The 21,043-nt window shown below is 44.0% G+C and overlaps 2 protein-coding genes across 4 annotated transcripts in view; both read left to right on the top strand.

Annotated features, from left to right (window-relative positions):
* The first annotated feature begins 663 nt into the window (after positions 1–663).
* Positions 664–8,536, top strand: ssr2 (signal sequence receptor, beta). The gene is made up of 6 exons (XM_015955777.2): positions 664–785; positions 1,166–1,329; positions 1,461–1,559; positions 2,058–2,166; positions 2,731–2,808; positions 8,157–8,536. Exons 2-6 carry the CDS (start codon positions 1,166–1,168, stop codon positions 8,265–8,267), a joined length of 561 nt encoding a protein of 186 aa, XP_015811263.1. The 5' UTR covers positions 664–785; the 3' UTR covers positions 8,268–8,536.
* Positions 8,537–10,853: 2,317 nt separating this feature from the next.
* Positions 10,854–21,043, top strand: part of si:dkey-240h12.4 (death-associated protein kinase 2) — a 28,257-nt gene continuing 18,067 nt past the window's right edge. Inside the window, exons 1-2 of one of the 3 annotated variants that reach the window (XM_015955775.3) lie at positions 10,854–10,990; positions 19,757–19,915. In XM_015955775.3, the coding sequence (XP_015811261.1) occupies positions 19,854–19,915 (62 nt within the window). In that variant the 5' untranslated portion in view covers positions 10,854–10,990; positions 19,757–19,853. Of the gene's footprint in view, positions 10,991–11,111; positions 11,243–19,756; positions 19,916–21,043 lie in introns of those variants that run through there. The other 2 variants (XM_015955776.3, XM_070541458.1) reach the window with 2 other exon arrangements.

Raw genomic sequence — 21,043 nt, 5'->3', positions numbered from 1 at the left:
CTCCCCCTTAGGTAGGTTGAGGGGGCTTGGAGTAGACCCACTGCTCCTCCACACTGAGAAGGTCCAGTTGAGGTGGCTCGGGCATCTGCTTAGGATGCCTACTGGATGCCTCCCTTGTGAGGTTTTCTGGGCACGCTCAACCGGGAGGAGACCTAAAGGAAGACCCAGGACACGCTGGAGGGACTATGTCACTTGGCTGGCCAGGGAATGCCTTAGGATTCCCCCAGAGGAGCTGACCCAAGTGGCTGGGTAGAAGGAAGTTTGTTGTGGCAAGGTGGATAAACGAGGGCCCGGGCGGGATTCGATCCCCAGACTCCCGGGTGAGAGTCATACGCTCTAACCAGTCAGCCAGAGGGACATCCCCTTGGCCAAATAGCCAGGGCGCATGATTTATCGGGACACTGTGACAGGAGGACACTCACACCGCCACATCGTTGTAGGCTACTGCTCCTGCGACCCAACCCCGGATAAGCAGAGGAAAATGGATGAATGGAACATTTCATCAATTTCTTCACGTATGTTATGCTCATAATGAATTACCCAGTGAGTTTTTATACATGGCAAAGTGGCTAAAATGCTCTGGAAAAACGTCACCTGAATAGTTCAGCACTTTACTGCTCCGCCCACTCCATTCCGCTGGGAGGCGTTCTCAACCAGATCATCAACCACCGAAAAACAACAGAAGAAGAAGACTCCTTTCTATTGGATGACAGGTACACGTAACATAAGGCTGTGCACATGCGCACTACTCTCTTTTCTACTGCAGGAACAAAAGAGGAAACACGGTAAGAAACGGTCTACGGTTCTGATTCTATCATCATGAATGAATTATTAATGTATTCATTTGGTAACAACAACCTTACCGAGCGGTTCTGCTGTCATATGAACACAGCGAGTGTCTCTGGGACTCCCGGAGGTGTTTCTGAACTGCCGCCTAGGCTCGGTTCGTCCACGTAGGCGTTTAAACCTGCTTACAGTCTAAATGAGTGCAGTCAGGACCAAACTCTCACCGGCAGTCTGGAAAACACGCGGGTTGTAGCTGCTAGCTTCCCCGGCCGGTTGAGTCATTTGGGTCACATTTCCAACCTGAACTGCCGCAGTGTGAAAAGTTACAAGATTAGTTCGTTTATTAGGTGTTTAGTGAAACTATGTGTTCTTATTTTAGATGACCCTGCTCTTTCGCGCCTGCGTACTGCTGTCCGTCCTGGTTTTGGGGACCAGGGGAGAGGAGGGAGCCCGGCTCCTGGCCTCCAAGTCCCTGCTGAACCGCTATGCTGTGGAGGGCCGAGATCTGACCCTGCAGTACAACATCTACAACGTGGGCTCCAGGTGTGTTTACCCTTAATCCTTTACACACACACACACACACACACACACACACACACACACACACACACACACACACACACACACACACAGTTATGACAGCATGTGAGATAAATCCTGTCTCGTCTCTACAGTGCTGCCCTGGAGGTGGAACTCTCAGACGATTCATTCCCTCCAGAAGACTTTGGAATAGTTTCAGGAATGTTGAATGTGAAATGGGACAGAATTGCACCGTATCCTTTAAGCAAAAGTAGGATTCTGCTCAGTAGGTCTCAAACTAGCCCGCTTTAGTTTTATCCAGCATTTAGATTTAGTGTGAGTAGACCCTCGATTCTGTACTTGGTAGGATTTACTGACACTACTCCATGTTTTTGAAGACTGATTGGTCCCATGTCTGATTGACTGGTTCCACTGGATCTTGACCTGCATCCTCAGTCCCACTTGGTCAGAATTTCACTGGGCTAACTGGACAGCTTCATAGTGTGCCTCCGGTTCCTCTCCTGAGCCTCAGGGTCTCGCTGTGGAGTAGGGTTAGTGGTTGATCCTGTCTGGATCCCCTCCTTGTAGTCAGAAATGTGAGGGGGCTGTGGGATGAGTTGGAGACCAGATTGCGACAGAAATTAGGCAAGAGGAGTAGTTCTGGTAAGAACGGGTTCAGGATAAATCCACCCAGCTGGTCTTGGTTTGTGTTTTGGGTTGTTTTCACGTTATGAGTTTAACTGAGAATTCAGAGCAAGTAACGTGTCCCACACTGTGGTGCTGCGCCCCCTGAAGGCCGGGTACTTCAACTTCACCTCAGCATCTGTCAGCTACGTGGCTCAGGAGGGCGGACCAGTTGTGGTAAGATCAGCTGTGTGTGTTTATATGTTTAAGGGTACAAATTTTAACTTTCACCTGTAACTTGTGGACATTTCCACAATGTGGGCACATTTTGGTGGTCCACACAACGCTAAGCACCCAAAAACTTGTTTTTAGAGGTATGGTGTGAATTAACTTTTAGTTAAGGGTGGTGTTGCTGTATGGGTTAGGCATAGTGGAGTCAGTAAATTTTTTTTTTCAATTCTTTATTCAGGACAATGCACATTAATAAACAATCAAATACATTGTATCGATCGTAAATGGGCCAGATTATAGCATGGTTTCTAATTTGCATCTGTAGTCCGTCAACAAGATAACGAAGTAAAACAAGTAACACTATACAATTCAAACAGTCAGATATAAACATTCCATTAAAATAGACAAACAAAAAATAAGAATAACTAAAGATGCAAACATGTCTGGGAACCTTTAGTTTGAGGTGCTTTTTAAAGGATTTAGGAATTAATGGAAGTCACTGGAGGTCCATGCAAACATAAATGCAAGCGTGTGTGTCACATGTCTAAGCTCTTGTTTTCGTCTTTGGAGGTGGGCTACACCAGTGCTCCTGGGCAGGGAGGCATCCTGGCTCAGAGGGAGTTCGACCGGCGCTTTTCCCCCCACTACGTGAGTCACCTACTTGTTTGACACACACACGCACACACGCACACACACACACACACACACACACACACACACACACACACACACACACACACACACACACACACACACACACACACACCTGTTTAGGTGTCTCTAGGAAAGTTCCTCTTTAAAGTGAGGAACTGCCTCTAGGGGGCAGTACATACTTTTCAGAGTAGTTTTGCAGCATATTGCTAGTTACAAATAGCATAAATGTAAATGTTGTTGCCCGTGGAGCAGAAAGCAAGCAGCCTTGGCGTGACTCCTCAGTCTTTGATGGTCCATCAGCTATTTCCATTGAGAGGATGTAATGCTAGTGCTAGCTGTCTGGCGCTGTAGTTTCTGGATGTGATTGGAGTCCTGTGCCTGCCAATGACATCATCATACTACAGCAATACCACTCGGTCAAAATATATTGCATCTCTTTTTTCGATTCTGTTCTTTAACGTAGGTTTTGGAAAGAGTTTAGCAGCTTTGTTATTAAATTAGTTTTTCTTACTACATAAATATGTTTGAACGTGGTAACGTCAAGTCGTATATCCAGCCAATCCTGTAGTGTGACATCATCGACAGGCATAGGAGCCCAAGCTGGCCAGAAGGATACATGGTGTCTAATATGGCTTCCCCCAAAGACCTGATTCTTTTTATTGTTTTATGGTTATGGTACAAAACCACCAATAATTTTCATCCACTGGACATCATTTAGTATATTTTCTACCATATTTTGATGGATATTTTCAGAAATACCCATTGCCTCATTAAATCTGAATTAGAAATTGAGACTTGATGAGAACGGTCCTACTTCCAAAGGTTCTAGATCAGGGGTCGGCAACCCACGGCTCTTTCATCCATCTGATGCAGCTCTCTGTGCTTGTAAAACAATGAATGAATATTTAATTAAAATGTATTTTATTTTACTGCATAAATTTTTTTATCTGTATGCAAATTCTAAATGTAAATATTGTCATCTTTTAAAATCTAAACAAAAATGATGAAGACCTGAAATAACTTGTCGCCTGCTTGTGCGTAATCAGATGTCTCTATAGGTGCTTTCTGAGCTGAACAGGATGTGAGATTCTGGACTTTTGCCTCAGACAGGTTCATGGATGCGTCGCCACATTGGAGACAGGAACAAGCCCCATTCAGCCAAAGTTTCATAATCAGGGAACATTTTCTAAGCGACTTGTCTCTCTGAGACGGGGTTTGGAAAACAATCGCTTCAGTGAGCGGAATCTTCCTGCACGGCTCTGGTTCTGCTGCTGCCTGTGACCGAGCGCTCCAAGCCCCTCTCCACATCTTCAGCTCGCTGTCCGCCTTACGTTTGCGCTGACGGCGCGCTGCGCTGAGCAGTGTCCAGTTTAATGCTCGAACGTTCCGATGGGAATCTTTTCTTGATTTTTAGCTACCTCCGCGATGTGCGTAATTATTAAGATGTCGGCACGTCTGCATGCGTCAGCGTTCAAAACAACCAACAGCCTTGAGGTTTCTTAGTCAAAATAAACGATATTCGTTCGGTCAGTGTGAAACCTGCCACTTAAAGAGTAACTAAATCCCAAAATAACGTGTTTTTGCTCATAAACTGTATAATTGGGTCTTTACAAATGCAGTCTTTCTGTTTCTGTGCATTTCTGACATGTTTGTGTAAACTTGATTAAATCTAGAATCTAGGTCTAAAAACGTGTTAGTGCTGCCCCCCTGTGGCAGAACAGTGGCTACTGCATTTTAAACTTGTGATTGACTGGGGCTGGAACCATTGGTACAGTCTCCTCCCACTCTTCCCCCCCCCCCCCCCTCCCGAATGGAAATTCCTCACCCTTGGCCATGCCACTCCCTGCCTCCTGGCAATGCCCACTTTTATAGCATTTTTTCAAATCTTGACTAGGGGTGGAGTTACATTGATGATGGTGTGCAGTCCCTCTTTAATCTTCTTGTGGAGATTGTTGCAGAGAGAAACATTAAACTTGCTTAACACCAGCCGTGCGCTAGGGCTGAACGATCTATCATTTTTGGACCAAAATTGCGATTTCAAACTGCACGATCACGTGACCGTCAAAGCTGCGGTTTGAGCGTTTTTGACTGGTCCAGGATCAGTTGTGTAACTTTTTTTTACATACGGGGTTTTAGCGGGGTGTTTCAGCGGCAACAAAAGCCAGCGTGGGGGAGGGGGTGGGGGGGTTACCGTCCAGAGCCGAGCCCAACTCCACAGCTGGCAGAGCTGCATGTTCAGGTTATTTTCCCTGTTTTATGTCCCCACACACAGCGCTGCTAGAGCCGATAATAATGCACCGTAGGTGAGCCCGGGATGGAGAGAGAGAACGTAGTCGAGTAAGGGAGAGAGACTCCTCCCACATCTGAGCAGGTTCAGGCTGGTTTCTAAAGCTTGGTTTATGCTTCATCAGCGAGAGTGCGGAGTCGTGCACTTAAGTTGACTTGAAAGCTCAACTTCTCTTTAAAAAATGGTTTGAATGTTTCTGATGGCACACGTTAGTTCAAACAAGCTAAGGTGTCAGAATGCGTGCGTCTCTCACGGAACTGACGTTAGTGAGGAAAAACTATCAGACGGCTTCGAAAACGTGCAGCCAGCCTGCCTTGGTATTGCAGGGACAACTGTGCATTTTATATTTAATACATTTAAAAGCTATTTCTACCTACAGATTTCTTCCATGCATTTTTGGAGTAGAACATGTTTTTATAAAGCTCCTCTCTAGATAAAAATCACAAACACAAGTTGCTTCACAAACGCATTAAAAAATAAAAAATAAAATAATAATGGCAGAAAATATTAATAGCTTTAACTGTTTTTATTGTATGTTTAAGTAGTAAATATTAATGTGAATGATTTGTTGTACTAGATTAGAATCTAGACCATCTTTTCACTTCATCTACAACACGTGTCAGACACAAGGCCCGCGGGCCAGATGTGGCCCGCTGAGCATTTTTGTGGCCCAAGAGATAAATATCAAAAATATATTAAAACTGACCCGCTGGTCGATTTTACCACTAAGACTGTAACTCCCATGATGCTTTGCGGCGTTAGCGTGGAGCTGAAGCGCCCCCTCCTTTGTGGTTTTTTTTTTCAGCGTCTGCTGCCGGTGTCTGCAGCTCCGCTGTCTCGGACAAACTAAACACCTCTCTCTCAGCGCCGACTTTACTCGGCTATTGCCGACGTTGAACCCCAGAAACTGAGATTTTAACTGCTCAGTAACGTGTTCACGACTGAAGGAGAAAGTTTTCCAACTAACTTCCAGGCAGAGCTGATATAACTCCAGCGAGCAGCGACACGCTCAAACTAGCACGGCTCTGTGGCTGCTGTAGTTTTTATTTTTCCTCCCCGACACACAACAACGTGGTCAAGCTGCTCAGACACTCCATGTTCACCAGCACAAACCTATGTGAGCACCTGTTGTCGTCTAATATTGTCATTATTATGATGATGAACAAAACGGGAGCTCAACCCCATGATGCAGGTATCTGGCTGGAACAGGTGAGCATCACAGTAAACCAGTGGAGCAAACTGAGCTTTAAATATTTAGGTTTTATGCTCTTTTTCTGCTCCAAAACATGAAAGTTAACAGGTGAGATGTTGCATTTTCATTTAAGATAAAATGATGTTTTTATTTTGTTGTTGGCCCGTGAGAAAAGATTTAACCTACAGTAAACAGGAAGTGGAAAGGCTGCAGATAGATGAATAGAATAGAAAATCCCTTTATTGTTCCTCAGTGGGGAAAGCTAGACGTCATAGCAGCGATGACACGTATTACAGGAGAAAAAAAGGAGAATAAAAAATAAAAATGAATAAACAAGAAAACATAAATCCTGAATAGATTTTAAAAATGCTGAATATACCACAAGTAATGAATACCACTGATGCCTTTTATTTAAAACTGACTTGCTCGTGTGCAATTTGATTATTCCACATTCAGTGTTTTTGTTTTATTTATTTTTTTATATTTCTTTTATCAAAAGTTTTGTTAAGGTACATAAAACATACAACTATTGGCACAGTGGAACCGTTGGGTCCGCCCTGTTCCGGGAGAGCCATCCTCCCTTCTCTTCAGAGTCCCATGACCTCTTGTTTTGTCCATATATCGGGGTCCATGTAGCCCTTAATGTTCCGCCTCTGATGATGTTCTGAAGGGGTGTTTCCAGTCCATTATAAAGTGTTCGTATCCACAACCGGCTCTTCCACTTCCAGTAAACATATGGTAGTAGGCTAAACCTTAGTTATACAACCTGCCCTCCATCATTGCGCGGTATTGCTGTTAGTAAATCTCTCCCATTTCTCCCAATTCTTATGAAAAAGATCTAATTTAAGGTTCAAAAAGGCTGTCAGTTTTTCCATCTTATATATTTCCTCGACTATTCCACATTCAGTGTTAATGCAAAAATAAGTTTGTTTCCAAATTAAAAAGTTCAAAATTGCATATATGTTAAAGAAAATGTGCAAATTTGCCGTCCCTTTTTCAAAAAATATAAAGTTTGGCCCGCGACTTCGTCCCAGACGTTCATTTCGGCCCCGTGTGAATTTGAGTTTGACACCCCTGGTCTACAGGATGGCTTGGCAGGCTAGTGTTGGACCTTTGTTTGCAGAAAATCGTTAATTGAACCGAAATCGCAATTTCTACTGGAAAAATTGCAATTCAACCTTTTCCTAAAATCGTTCAGCCCTACCGTGCGCACTTTGCCATTATCTCCATCGCTGTAAATTATGGGGGAAAACAAGCTGATCGGATCCTTTTCTTACCTTTTCAACATTGTTTAATGTAAAGTTTAGTTCAGTACAAAGTTTAATTACAACAATCCATCGAGAAAGTCTGGATTTGTATTCTGAACAGTTTAAACATGTTTTAAAAGGAGACACGTTGTGTGACGAGTCCAAAAGTGGCACCTGCTCGGGCCCGGTAGGCCCACCCATAACTCCGCGGCTGCTGTGGCTCCCAGTGTTTTCGTTACTGTGGGAAACTGGTAATAATGGCTCTTCGGCAGGAAGAGGTTGCTGACCCCTGGTCTAGATGGTGCCTGATTTGTGCAATAATTTCATTTTCACCCATATTTTCAAAATCGGGAATAAATGCTTCAGCCATACTTTATTTCTTTCGTTTTCTTTTTTTTTTTAATTCTTTTTTTTAAGTACTTTGTTCATGTTTTCTTATTGGAATTAAGCGTTCTGGTGGAATTCTGCTAAATGAGAAGAGTGAGTGAGTGAGTGAGTGAGTGAGTGAGTGAGTGAGTGTGTGTGTGTCATATTGAGGCAGACTGGAAACTACTACTTGCCTTCTCTAACTGTTTTCCTTGTTCTGACTTTTGACCCCATGGCCCTGACCCTCCAGTTGGACTGGGCTGCGTTTGGTGTGATGACTCTGCCCTCCATCGGAATCCCGCTCCTCCTCTGGTATTCCAGCAAGAGGAAATACGACTCTCCTAAAGCCAAGAAGAACTAAGGAGCCACTCGGGGTTGAAACTTGGGAAAGGAAGGAAACCTTCAGGAAACCCTGGAGGGGGGGGGGGCTAACCCGACCCGTGTTCGGAGTAAAGGAGCTCGGAGAAACTAGTCTGGAACAAACTAGTATGTACCTCCTGGAGACTGGGGGAGGAACTGCTGTGGAAATATCATCATTCCTTCTACCTGGTTCTGCTGGTCCATCATGGACCAGACTGGGTGGACCATTAAAACCAGTTTCATTAATAAAGCTATTTTTAACAAAACTGATTTAATCGTTGTTAAATTATTCCTCTGATGTGGTGGCAGCAAGTGTTTCAGGTGAGGTGGGTTCTGCTGGTTTTGTGGGTCCAAACCAAGACCTCTAAGTCTGAGACCATAGAACCTGAGCTTCTGAGTCCTCTTCACAAGCAACGGTCCAGTTCCCAGACTGGAAGCAGGATGTGGGGGGAGGTGTGAGCAGGGACTGTGTCTCTCTGGGCAGCATAAGTTCTGACCGACCCAGAAACAAGTTCATAAAGTTTCTACAGAACAGCCTAAGGACCATCAGAACCAGTAAAGGCCGTACCCGTCAGACCAACACCCAGAACCTGAGCTGGGATTGATTCTAGCAGGAGTTCTAAAGATCTACCGAACCTATCAGAACCTGTATTGCAGGTTAATTAACTTTGTCTTGTCTTTGATCCTGTTCTGTTCCAGACCCATACCCGCTGGTACCAGACCTACTGGTACTGGCCCCTGTAGACAGACTCGCTGGTACCAGATCTGCTGATAGTGGCCCATGTAGACCCAGACCTGTCGACTTAGACCTGTAGACTAGTACCAGCTGGTTCTAGTCCCTGTAGGCCCAGACTCGCAGGTACCAAACCTTCTAATACTGTACACTCATACCTGCAGGTTCTGGTCCCTGTAGACCCAGACCCGCTGGTACCGGCCCCTACATACTTATGGGCCATTCCCATCTGTACCGGGTCAGCCCGGGCCGGGTAGCCCCAGTCAGCCCCAGCCTGGCCCGGTTGATTCCACACATCCTTGCCTAAAGCCCATGTGGGCTGATTCTACCCACCAATCAGAGGCTTGCTCTAATGGAAGGTGTGAATTTGCTGTCAGCAGTGGGTGTGTTGGCCCTGGTCGGCCTGAAGCAGACCCCCTCGAGAAGAGGGCTGAGAATGAGCCTTGGTTGGCCCAGAAAAATACCAGGCCACCCAGATATGTAAACAACCTACGCTACCCGGCCCGGGCCGACCCGGTACAGATGGGAATGGCCCATTAGACCTGCAGACTCATACCTGCTGGTCCTGGTACCTGGAGAACCAGATCTGCTGGTACTGGCCCCTGTAGACCAGGGGTGTCAAAGATGCGGGCCGGATCCGGCGAGATGGTTGTGAAAACTTTATTTTCATACTTTACAATGTAGAGTGAAAATAAACGTATCTTTGTGAGCAAGTTTTCTCTGTAATGAGTATAAATAAAACAAAGCTGCGCTCAAGGCTCACACAAGAACTTGAATCCCATCCTGAAGTTGGCCGCCACTCAGGATGTGACTTCTGATATTGATGTGCTGGTGAAAGCTAAAAGATGTAAAGTAAAATGAGTCAAATATACTTTAACTGCTGCATGAAACTGATATAGCCATGCGATCTGTAAGCTCTTTGAATCACTAAGGAATGTTTTTTCATTTATTGATTTTTTTGGGGGCGACGGTGGCACAGGAGTTAAGCGCTCGCCCCGTAATCAGAAGGTTGCAGGTTCGAGCCCCGCTCAGTCTGTCACTGTCGTTGTGTCCTTGGGCAAGACACATAACCCACGTTGCCTGCTGGTGGTGGTCGGAGGCCCCAGTGCTCGGCAGCCTCGCCTCTGTCAGTGAGCCTCAGGGCAGCTGTGGCTACATTATAACTCATCTCCACCAGTGTATGAATGTGTGTGTGAATGGGTGAATGACTGGTTGTGTTGTAAAGCGCCTTGGGGGGTTCCAGCACTCTAGAAGGCGCTATATCAAATAAAGGCCATTTACGATTTTTTTTTTTTTTTTTCAAATTTTCAAGTACACTTCAGGTGTTGTACTTGTACTACACTGTCCTCAAGCTCCAGCCTTGTATTATATTGATTGAATTAAAACAAAGAAAACAATCTGAAGTTTTTTTTTATTTACCGGTCCGGCCCACCTGGGACTAGATTTCCCTCAATGTGGCCCCTGAGCTAAAATGAGTTTGACACCTCTGCTGTAGACACTGACCCGCTGGTACAAGACCTGCTGATACTGGCCCCCGTAGACCCATACCTGTAGAACCAGACCCGCCGGTTCCAGCCCCTGTAGACCTGTAGACCCAGATCTGCTGGTTCTGGTCCTGTAGACCCAGATCTGCTGGTTCTGGTCCCTGTAGACCCAGATCTGCTGGTCCTGGTCCCTGTAGAACCAGACTCGCTTGTACCAGACCTTCTGATACTGTAGACTTACCTGATGGTTCTAGTCCCTGTAGAACCAGACCTGCTGGTACCAGACCTGCTGATATTGGCTCCTGTAACACCAGACCTGTAGAACCAGACCCGCTGGTTCCGGCCCCTGACGCACCAGGACGCAGCTCGTAAAACAAACGCGTTTTCCGCATTCTTGCTTCTCCCTTCTGCTTCATGCGCACAGTCACACACGCTCGCGGACGGAAAGCTGACGGTTCCGAAGAACCTCGGAACACCGAATCTCACCGTAGGATCTCACTGATCACGGTGAGTGGTCAAACACCATTTGGGTCCAGCGGGAGGAGGTTCGGTTACCTAACGGGGTTGGTGTTTGTACGAGGGAGGAACTGGTCCAGGTTTCGGACCGAGGAGGAGAGTTAATAACCAGTACCACCCAGGACCCTAAAGCACCGGATAACCCCGTTCCCCACATAAACGGACCGGTTGTCGATGTTCGTGCCAACGAAACATCAGTAACGGAGTCGGGAGTGCGCGCGGACAAAAAGAGGATCTGGAAAGGTTTGAAGTTCCGACCTCGAGTTGGTTCAGTTATGAATACTCACCTGGAGAAATAAACACGATAGGTTCATAAAAAGTTTATTAACACAAGCTTAGTTTGTTCTGACGTTGTTCACTCGAACCGTTTGGGTCCGGTTCTTCACATCCAGGCAGATTCACCTGAGAAAGGGCAGCGTCCCTGCCACACGGAATTGTTCTGGTGTTTCAGAGGTTTCCTGAACGCAGCATCCTCTTGAATAAAGCATAAATAGTAAATATATACTATAAACTTTACACATTAGAGTTCTCATTGTTGTATATGTTATTAAAACCCTTGAGAAGGTATAAATGGTTAAAAACTACTACAAAACACCAAGTATGTACTCATAGGGCCCTATATTAATTTGGCCCTGAAAAGAATCTCAAGATTAGTTTTGATCAGAATGACGGGTGATTTTATTGCATTTTTTAAATTCGCACATTTTAATCATGTTTTCATGTAACGCTTTGATTCATAACAGTCACTACAGTGGACAAATACTCAAATTTTTAGTTTTTTTTTTTTAGTTTTTTATTTTGCTTTTAAAGAGCAAGTCACTCCAAATCAACATTTTTTTTTTGCTGATAAACTATATAAATGAGTGTCTGATCGTGCTGCAGACACGTGTAGTCAATAATTCGGCACTTTAGTGCATATAAGTTAAAATTTAAATATTCTGCCTAAAACTGTCAGTGTTGCACCGTCGTCCGGTAAAAACTCAGCACTGCATTTGAATTTAAATCTGCCGTCGCTATTGGCTAAGAGGTACACTATGTTAGATGGTACATTATGATGTCACAATGTCGTGAGTGTGTGTATTTGTTAGCGGCTCCACCCTCTCGGTCTGTTAGGCAACAGCATTTGTTGCATTTTTCAAACAGGAAGTGGGAGTTGAGTATGGATCTGGTAGGGGGTGACTTGCTCTTTAAGCATAGCTGTTGATGACTTTATTGGATTTGAGCCCCTCCATTTGGACTTCAGTAAGTCAAGCAAACATATTTCATGTTCAGAATGCATGCTGTCCACTAGGTGAACATGTAATAAATTATTTGTAAATTATTAAATGTTACAAAAAATATTTGTTGAAATTTGTTTCATTCACACCTAAAGATGAATGAAAAAAATGTTTAAAAAAATCATGGCTGGAGATTTCAAAATTCATGCATCAAATGATTAATTGCAGGGAACTTTATTTCATGATTAAGTGAACCTGCCTGAATAGAGTGGATTTTTAAATGGCTGCTTCTGTTATTGTTATGATGAATGAACATGTTTCCCCCTTTTTGTCCACTAACAGCACCATAAATATCTGGATTATTTCATGGTTCTGTTTTCAGTAGAACACCAGCCAGAAGCTTCAACTGGTCTTGTTTGGTTCTGTTTCCTGGCTCCACCTACTGCATCATAAAACATATTCTGGGGCCACATTTATGACATTTGTGTGGAATCTTTACTAAAACTCTACTTAAGCTAAATTACTTGGTCAAAGTGTTATTTGGTTATGTTCCACCCCCACTTTCTGCCATACGACCATATAAACGCTGCATATTCATAAACCAGCTGATCTGTGGCATTTCACAGGTAACCATAGCAGTTTCACTGAGACTGAAATCAAGTGAGGAGCCTGATAGCTAAAAGATCTGCCCCCCATCCTATTATAAGATACCACCAGTAAACCTGCAGTCCTGAGAGCAAAGTGCTCTGTTGGGAACATATGGAACAATCAGATCACTGATGTATGATTGAGCTGATTATTAAGAGCTTTATATGTGAGAAGGAGGATCTTATAATCTATTCTGAATTTAACTGGCAGCCAATGTAGGGAAGTTAAGACAGGAGAGATATTGCAGGCTAATATCTCTTTTTAATTCTCATCAGAACTCTAGCTGCAGCATTTTGGACAAGCTCAAATACAGTTTTTCAAATCCTAGAGTTTCACCATCTATTTTCAATCAGAAGCTAATGCAAGAGATGGGTAAAGGAGACTATTTCAAGTTCAGCCTGCATGGAAAACTCAGAGTAACACATTATAATTGGAAAAAAAACTTTTAAAATTGTTTTTCAGTGTTGCACTCCTTTAATGTAACCCAAAGCGGCTTTAGGCAGGAAATGACATATGTTGTTCATCAAATAAAAGAAATATCAACCCGCCTGTTGGCCAATTCCCACTGGAACGAGCCAGTTGCAAGAAACCCAAGAATGCAGTGTTGTGTGCCTCCACCATTTAAATGAGCTGATTTAGGAGTCTTATAGTTTTGTTAACACCAGCTGCGTTGTTGCGCATCAGAGTCAGTGTACCAATAAGTAATCTACAGATGAATGTATGAATGTTGCGTGATCACCTTAAATGCATCATATTTTCATTCTGTCTCTCATTTTTATTCTCAGTTCAGAAATGGGTCAGGGTTTATGTGTGTGTGTGTGTGTGTGTGTGTGTCACGTCACCATCTAACCAGCCATTTTGCCAGTTTCTCGTCTCCAACGTGTGCTGACACCACGGTCAAAATTTTCTTATAAATCACAAAGTTTGTGTAAATTATCTCGGGAGATTTTCAGACCTAATTTCTTCAGCAAGCTTTATGAATGAGGTTCTGATGATTAGGGTTAGGGTCTGCTGTCACAGCCTGACTCAGTTCTTTTTTCTGGTCCTGGTTCAGTTCGGCACACTCAGAGATTCCTTATTGACAAAGTATTTGATTTACTGACAATGAAGAATTTAAGAAAACACAAAACTCTTGCTATAAAACTGTCAGTAAGTTTAATCACTCTTCATGCCTATCAAATGCTTCATCCCTTAAGAAACAACTAATGTAGAAAAACATTTAATTGACAAATAAATTAATTTAAAATCCACTTCTAAAACACATTCGCTCGTATTCTAAACTGCTTCATCCTCACCATGGTCAGTTGGGGACAAGTCTCCAGTCCATCACAGACACATAACCAGTATCACACTAAGACCGTTTAGAGTTAACCAGACATTCATGTTTGTGGTCCGTAGGAGGAAAATACTGGACAAAGCCCATGCATGTTATCTTTCTTCTCGTGCATGAGGGGAACAATGAAATCTGCAAGCAGAATTCGAACCTACAAGCTGAGAGGCAACAGTGCTACCAGCTGATCCACCATGCAGCCTTGTATGGAACATTGGTCACTTGGCAGTCTGCAGGCAGGAAAGGGAGGATTCAAATACATAAGCAGAGGTGTGGACTCGAGTCACATGACTGGGACTCGAGTCAGATTTGAGTCATTATTTTAATGACTTCTGACTTGACTTAATAAAATCTATTAAGACTTGCAACTTGACTCAAACTTGAACGTCAATGACTTGCGACTTGAATCGACTTGCATCTGTTGACTTGATGACGACTTGAGCATATTTGATATTTTAGCACAAAAGTGCCACTACATGGACAAAAATCATAAATCATTCTTTGTTCTGGGTTTGATCTTGTTCTAAATGCAGCAGCTCTTTGTTTAGAATCCATTTCAGTTGCACTTCCTGCTTGTTTGAGTAAATAAATGAAGCTTTAAGAAGCTTTATTTCTGGAATTTATTTATTATCATTGTCATTAAATTGAAGATGGACAGATGACTATGAGCCCTTCCAGTCTGGTTTTTGACCTTGCCACAGCACAGAAACTGCACTCATAAAAATCACTAACGACCTCCTTACTGCTGCCGATACTGGACTGCTCTCCATTCTCATCCTCCTCGACTTGAGTTCAGCCTTCGATACCATCTCTCACACCATCCTCCTCCATAGATTGTCTTCCCTTGGCATTTCTCATACCCCGCTTGATTGGTTCCGTTCATATCTCTCTGGCCGTACTGTTCATTCAACTCAAATCCTTCACTTCCCGTCCATTCCCTGTCACTGCTGGCATCCCCCAAGGCTCTGTTCTCGGTCCACTCCTTTTCATCACTTTCCTTCTTCCCCTGGGAAATATTTTCCGTAAATTTGACATCCATTTTCATTGTTACGCGGATGACACCCAGCTCTATGTATCATCCAAACCCTCCTCTTCACTCCCTCCTTCCTCCCTCACCAATTGTTTATCTGAAATCAAAGACCGGTTCACATCAAACTTTCTCAAAATTAACAGTGATAAAACAGAAATGTTACTTGTCGGCACTAAATCTTTACTGTACAAAATCCACAGCTTTACACTTCCTGTCGACAACTCCTTAGTTTCCCCCTCCCCTCTGGTCAAGAGTCTGGGTGTCATCCTCAACTCGTCACTATCCTTCCAGTCCCACATAAACAATAATACCCGGTCTTTCTACTTCCATCTACGTAACATTAACTGCCTACACCCCTCCCTCACTACTCACTCGGTCGCCAACCTTGTCCACAGCCTCATCACTTCCCGTATTGACTACAGCAACTCTCTTCTCTTCGGTCTTCCTCACAAATCCCTCCATAAACTCCAACTTCTCCAGAACTCGGCAGCCCGCATCATTTCCAGAACTCCCTCCTTCCACCACATCACCCCTGTTCTTCAGCAGCTCCACTGGCTCCCAGTCACTTCCAGAATCCAATTCAAAATTCTGCTATATACATTCAAAGCCATCCATAACCTAGCTCCCCCGTACCTCTCAGACCTCCTTCATCCTTCAACCTCCACCCGTTCCCTCAGGTCCTCCTCCTCCATCCACCTCTCTGTCCCACCTTTTCGTCTGGTCACTATGGGGATCAGGGCCTTCAGTCGCTCTGCTCCCCAGCTCTGGAACTCACTCCCTCCTGACCTCTGTAACATTGACTCCCTCACTCTCTTTAAAACCAGACTCCAAACCCACCTGTTCCGTCTAGCATTCCAATAGTTACTCTCTTTGCTCCAATCTGTCTGTTTGTTTTATGCTGTTCTGTCTTTTATTGTTGTGTATTTTATCTCTGTCTGTAAAGTGTCGAGTGTTTAGAAAGGTGCTGTTGAAATAAAATGTATTATTATTATTATGACTTGATTATGACTTGAAAATTCTAAGTTAAGGACTTGGACTAGACTTGGACTTCCAGATCATTGACTTTGGACTCAACTTGGACTTGGTTGTCTTTGACTTGGACTTGACATGAGACTTGATTGGAAAGACTTGTGACTGACTTGCAAAGCAGTGACTTGGTCACACCTCTGCCAAAAAGTTGAACAGTAATAGCAAAGTTGAGATCTACCTTTTTGTTTTGTAAATATGTATGTCCCCAGTTAATTTGAATAGCTTTTGGTAATAAAGATTGTCAGATGTTAGTTTTGAACAGCTTTTCTTTCTTTAGACCAAGATAGAAGTTCTGACTTCTTGGGTCCTAGCCAGTAAAAACAGAAGATGGTCCAGTTCTCTTCCTATGGCAGCATTTGTTTGCATCTTTAGATGATGACGGGGTCTGGTTCGGAGCCCTAGACAAGAATTATTGGAATTCAGGTGTGTTGTGATTAGTTATATGAAATTTCAACTCTTTCCTTTTTGAAGACAGCACTCGGGTATAGGTCCTGCAATCAAATGATTCCTATAACTGTCAATGAGACTTCAGCACCTCTCAGCAGGTATTTTGGCCCACTCATAAGCTCCAGTTGTCTCAGGTTTGAAGGGCACATTTTTCAGACGGCATGTTTCAGCTCCTTCCAAAGATGCTCAATAGGACTGAGGTCAGGGCTCATAGAAAGCCACTTTAGAATAGTCCAATGTTTTCCTCTTAGCTATTCTTGGGTGTTCTAGCTGTGTTTTGGGTCATTGTCCTGTTGTAAGACCCATGACCTGTGACTGAGACCAAGTTTTCTGACACTGGCCAGCACATTTCTCTCTAGAAACCCTTGATAGTCTTGAGATTTCATTGTACCCTACATAGATTCAGGACACTCTGTGCCAGATGCAGCAAAGCAGCCCGGAACACAACAGAGCCTCCATGTTTCACAGTTGGGACAGTGTTCTTTTCTTGATATGCTCCATTTTTGCGTCTGTGAACATAGAGCTGATGTGTCTTGGCAAAAAGTTCAATTTTAGTCTGATCTGTCCATAGGACATTTCCCCAGAAGCTTTGTGGCTTGTCAACATGTAGTTTTGGCATATTCCATTCTGGCTACTTTATGATTTGTTTTCAACAACGGTGTCCTTCTTGGTCATCTCCCATGTAGTCTACTTTGGCTCAAACAACAAATCATGGTGCGATCTGACACTGATTGTATGTGCCTTGAGCTTCAAGTTTGCCTTGGATCTTTTTAGAAGGTTGTCTGGGCTCTTGTTACCATTCGAATTTTCCATCTCTTTGATTTGTCATCAATGTTTCTCCTGCAGCCACATCCAAGGACATTGACTACAGTCCCATCCATCCGTCCGTCCGTCCGTCCATCCATCCATCCGTCCATCCATCCATCCATCGTCTGAACCCGCTTGTCCACGTAGGGTCGCGGGGGGGCTGGTGCCTATCTCCAGCGGTCAATGGGCAATCTGAACCCGCTTGTCCACGTAGGGTCGTGGGGGGGGGGCTGGTGCCTATCTCCAGCGGTCAATGGGCAATCAGGCAGGGTACACCCTGGACAGAGAGCCAGTCCACATCCATCCATTGTCTGAACCCGCTTGTCCACGTAGGGTTGCGGGTGGGCTGGTGCCTCTCTCCAGCGGTCAATGGGCAATCTGAACCCGCTTGTCCACGTAGGGTCGCGGGGGGGCTGGTGCCTATCTCCAGCGGTCAATGGGCAATCAGGCAGAGTACACCCTGGACAGAGAGCCAGTCCATCGCAGGGCAACACAGAGACACACTGGACAAACAATCACACACACACACACTCACACCTAAGGACAATTTAGACAGACCAGTTAACCTAACAGTCATGTTTTTGGACTGTGGGAGGAAGCAGGAGTACCCAGAGAGAACCCACGCATGCACAGGGAGAACATGCAAACTCCATGCCGAAAGATCCCAGGCTGGGAAGCAAACCCAGGACCTTCTTGCTGCAAGGCAACAGCTCAAACCACTGCGCCACTGTGCAGCCGGCTACAGTCCCATGGATCTGAAATTTTTTAATAATATGTACAACTGTAGTTAAAGAAACATCTAAATGCCTTAATATTAATAATAATACATTTGATTTAAAATCGCCTTTCAAAACACCCAAAGCCCCTTCATAAGATAAACTCAATAACATACTGTAAAATACCAAGAATAAAACAAATCAAACAAGTCATAAGCAGCTTTGAACAGATGAGTCTTGAGTCTAGATTTGAAAAGGGTGAGTCAGCCCATGTTTCTGATGTCTGGGGAAAGTGAGTTCCAAAGACGGGCAGCAGAACGGCTGAAAGTTCTGTCCCTCATGGTAGTGAGGCATGCAGAAGGAGCAACAAGGTGGAGAGAGGAAGAAGATATGAGTGAGCATGATGGGGTGGCAATATTAATGAGGTCTGTTAAGTAGGGAGGAGAAAGATTATATATTGCTTCGAAGGTGTGGAGTCCTAAATTTAACTGGAAGCCAGTGGAGCAGCTGAAGAACTGGGGTGATGTGGAATATGCCTTAGATCAGCTTTACATCTAATCTTTACCATGCTTGTCTATAATTTTATTTCTAATCTTCTGAGACAACTCTTTCCTTCTCTTCCTCTGGTCCATGTTGAGTGTGGTACACACCATCTCACCAAACAGCACAGTGACTACCTGGAGCCCTATATATAACCCCACTGACTGATTATAATATTGTAGACACCTGTGATGCTAATTAGCGGACACATCTTGAATTAACATATCCCTTTGGTCACATTATTTCAGTCTTTTCTGGAGGTACCATCAATTTTTTTGTACAGACCTCTTTCATTAGTTTCTTTTTATAAAAAAATCCCATTGATGCATGGTTGAAAAGCATTGTCTGACTTTCATTGGTTAAATTTGATAGAATTTTAATGTATTATTACTTTTGTCAGATTCAAGTTATTTCTGTGAACATTGTGGGTTTTCTTTCATTGATTGAAGGGTACCAACACTTTTGTCCACGTCTGTATATCAGCCGATGCCGATGTATAAAAAAATGGTAAATCAGTTTGTGTTGGAAAATGGAACTTTTCTGACACATTGTTTAGTATCGTGAATATGCCTTAGATCAGTGGTTTCCAACCCTTTTTCATGGGGACCCCTTTCCAGTATCCAAGACAAGCCAGGGCCCCCAACTCCTGCCCAAAGGCACATAAATAAATGTGAATAGTTAAAAACTTCATACAGATATACAGAGTCATGCCTCTTACACAGCCTTGGTTGTACTGTTGAGTGTGTTATCTGGATTTAAAACATTTTTATGTTGGTAAACCCAGCACAGATATAATTGTGGGGACCCTCTCGGGGAGGTCACGGATCCCATGTTGGGAGCCACTGCCTTAGATCCAGGATTTGGTGCAGCTGCCGGTAGAGGTGACAATAATTTCTCCTAAGAAGGTTGATCAACTGAACCCCTTGTGGCACCAGATGGATGCAGCAGACAGAGGTCATAATATTTATGTATGTTTTGTTTAACTGTTTGTAGGTCCAGCTTTGCTGGTTGTGGTGGGACAATCCTTCAGAACCCAGGACAGACTGCTAAACTACTAGCAGAAGAACCAAAGAGACTCGTTTGAGAAACCATGGCTGTCTTCAAGCCAGAAAATGTGGAGGACTTCTATGAGATCGAAGATGTTCTGGGAAGGTATTCCTGCTCTAACTGTTTGAATTCACAGATTACAAAATACAGAGAGTTCTGAAACTTTATTGATCCAGTTTTATAAAAATGAGCTAAGCACACACACAAGCCCTAACCCCATTAGTCTAATCTTATTCAAATTCAAATTCAAAAATACTTTATTAATCCCGGAGGGAAACTGATTGCTGTAGTAGCTCAGAATAATAACAATAGTCAAGTCATCAAAGAGTTGTTGTATATTACAATGGCTGTTGGCAGGAAGGATCTCCAGTAGCGGTCAGTGTTGCAGCGATACTGAAGAAGCCTCTGACTGAAGACACTCCTCTGTTGTCGGACAGTCTTGTGAAGAGAATGCTCAGGGTTGTCCATCATTTTCTTGATTCTCTGGAGAATCCTTCTTTGCATTATCTCCTCCAGTGGTTCCACAGTCGTCTCCAGAACAGAACCAGCCTTTTTTATTAGGCTGTTGAGCCTTTTCAGGTCCCTGCTTCTGATGCTACTGCCCCAACAGACGATGGCTGAAGAGATTACACTCTCAAAAACAGACTTGTAGAAGATCTGCAGCATCTTGCTACAGACATTGAAGGACCTAAGCGTCCTCAAGAAGTGCAGTCTGCTGTGCCCCTTCTTGTAAACGGCTTCACTGTTCTTTCTCCAGTCCAGTCTGTTTTCCAAGTGAACTCCAAGGTATTTGTATTCCTCAACCACCTCCACTTATTCTCCCATGATGGAAACAGTGTTTGACTCCACCCTGTTTCTTCTGAAGTCTAAAATCATCTCCTTTCCACACCATGCCACAAAGCGCTCCACCAGCTCTCTGTACTCAGCTTCCTGTCCATCTCTGATACACCCGACAATTGCAGAGTCATCTGAGTATTTCTGTAGATGACAGGTCTCTGATTTGTACTGGAAGTCTGAGGTGTACAGGGTGAAAAGGAATTGTGAGAGTACAGTCCCCTGTGGTGCTCCAATGTTACTGATCGTCTGGTTTGATGTGCAGTTCTTCAGCCTCACAAACTGTGGTCTGTCAGGCAGTCTTTAATCCAGGCGATAGTTGAGGCCCCCAACTGTGTCTTCTGGAGTTTCTGGCAAAGTACATCAGGCTGGATTGTGTTAAATGCACTGGAGAAATCA

Source organism: Nothobranchius furzeri, chromosome 11 (genome assembly GCF_043380555.1).
Source record: "Nothobranchius furzeri strain GRZ-AD chromosome 11, NfurGRZ-RIMD1, whole genome shotgun sequence".
Classification (NCBI taxonomy): domain Eukaryota; kingdom Metazoa; phylum Chordata; class Actinopteri; order Cyprinodontiformes; family Nothobranchiidae; genus Nothobranchius; species Nothobranchius furzeri.
Note: the sequence above shows the minus strand (reverse complement) of the source record. Positions and strands in the feature narration are given on the sequence as shown.

What these genes read in the sequence shown, in the direction of transcription:
- ssr2 (XM_015955777.2), top strand. Translation starts at nt 1,166, where the DNA reads ATGACCCTGCTCTTTCGCGCCTGCGTACTGCTGTCCGTCCTGGTTTTG. An exon ending in ATCTACAACGTGGGCTCCAG is followed by an intron (nt 1,330 to 1,460) that starts GTGTGTTTACCC and finishes TCGTCTCTACAG; the next exon opens with TGCTGCCCTGGAGGTGGAAC. An exon ending in GGCGCTTTTCCCCCCACTAC is followed by an intron (nt 2,809 to 8,156) that starts GTGAGTCACCTA and finishes CTGACCCTCCAG; the next exon opens with TTGGACTGGGCTGCGTTTGG.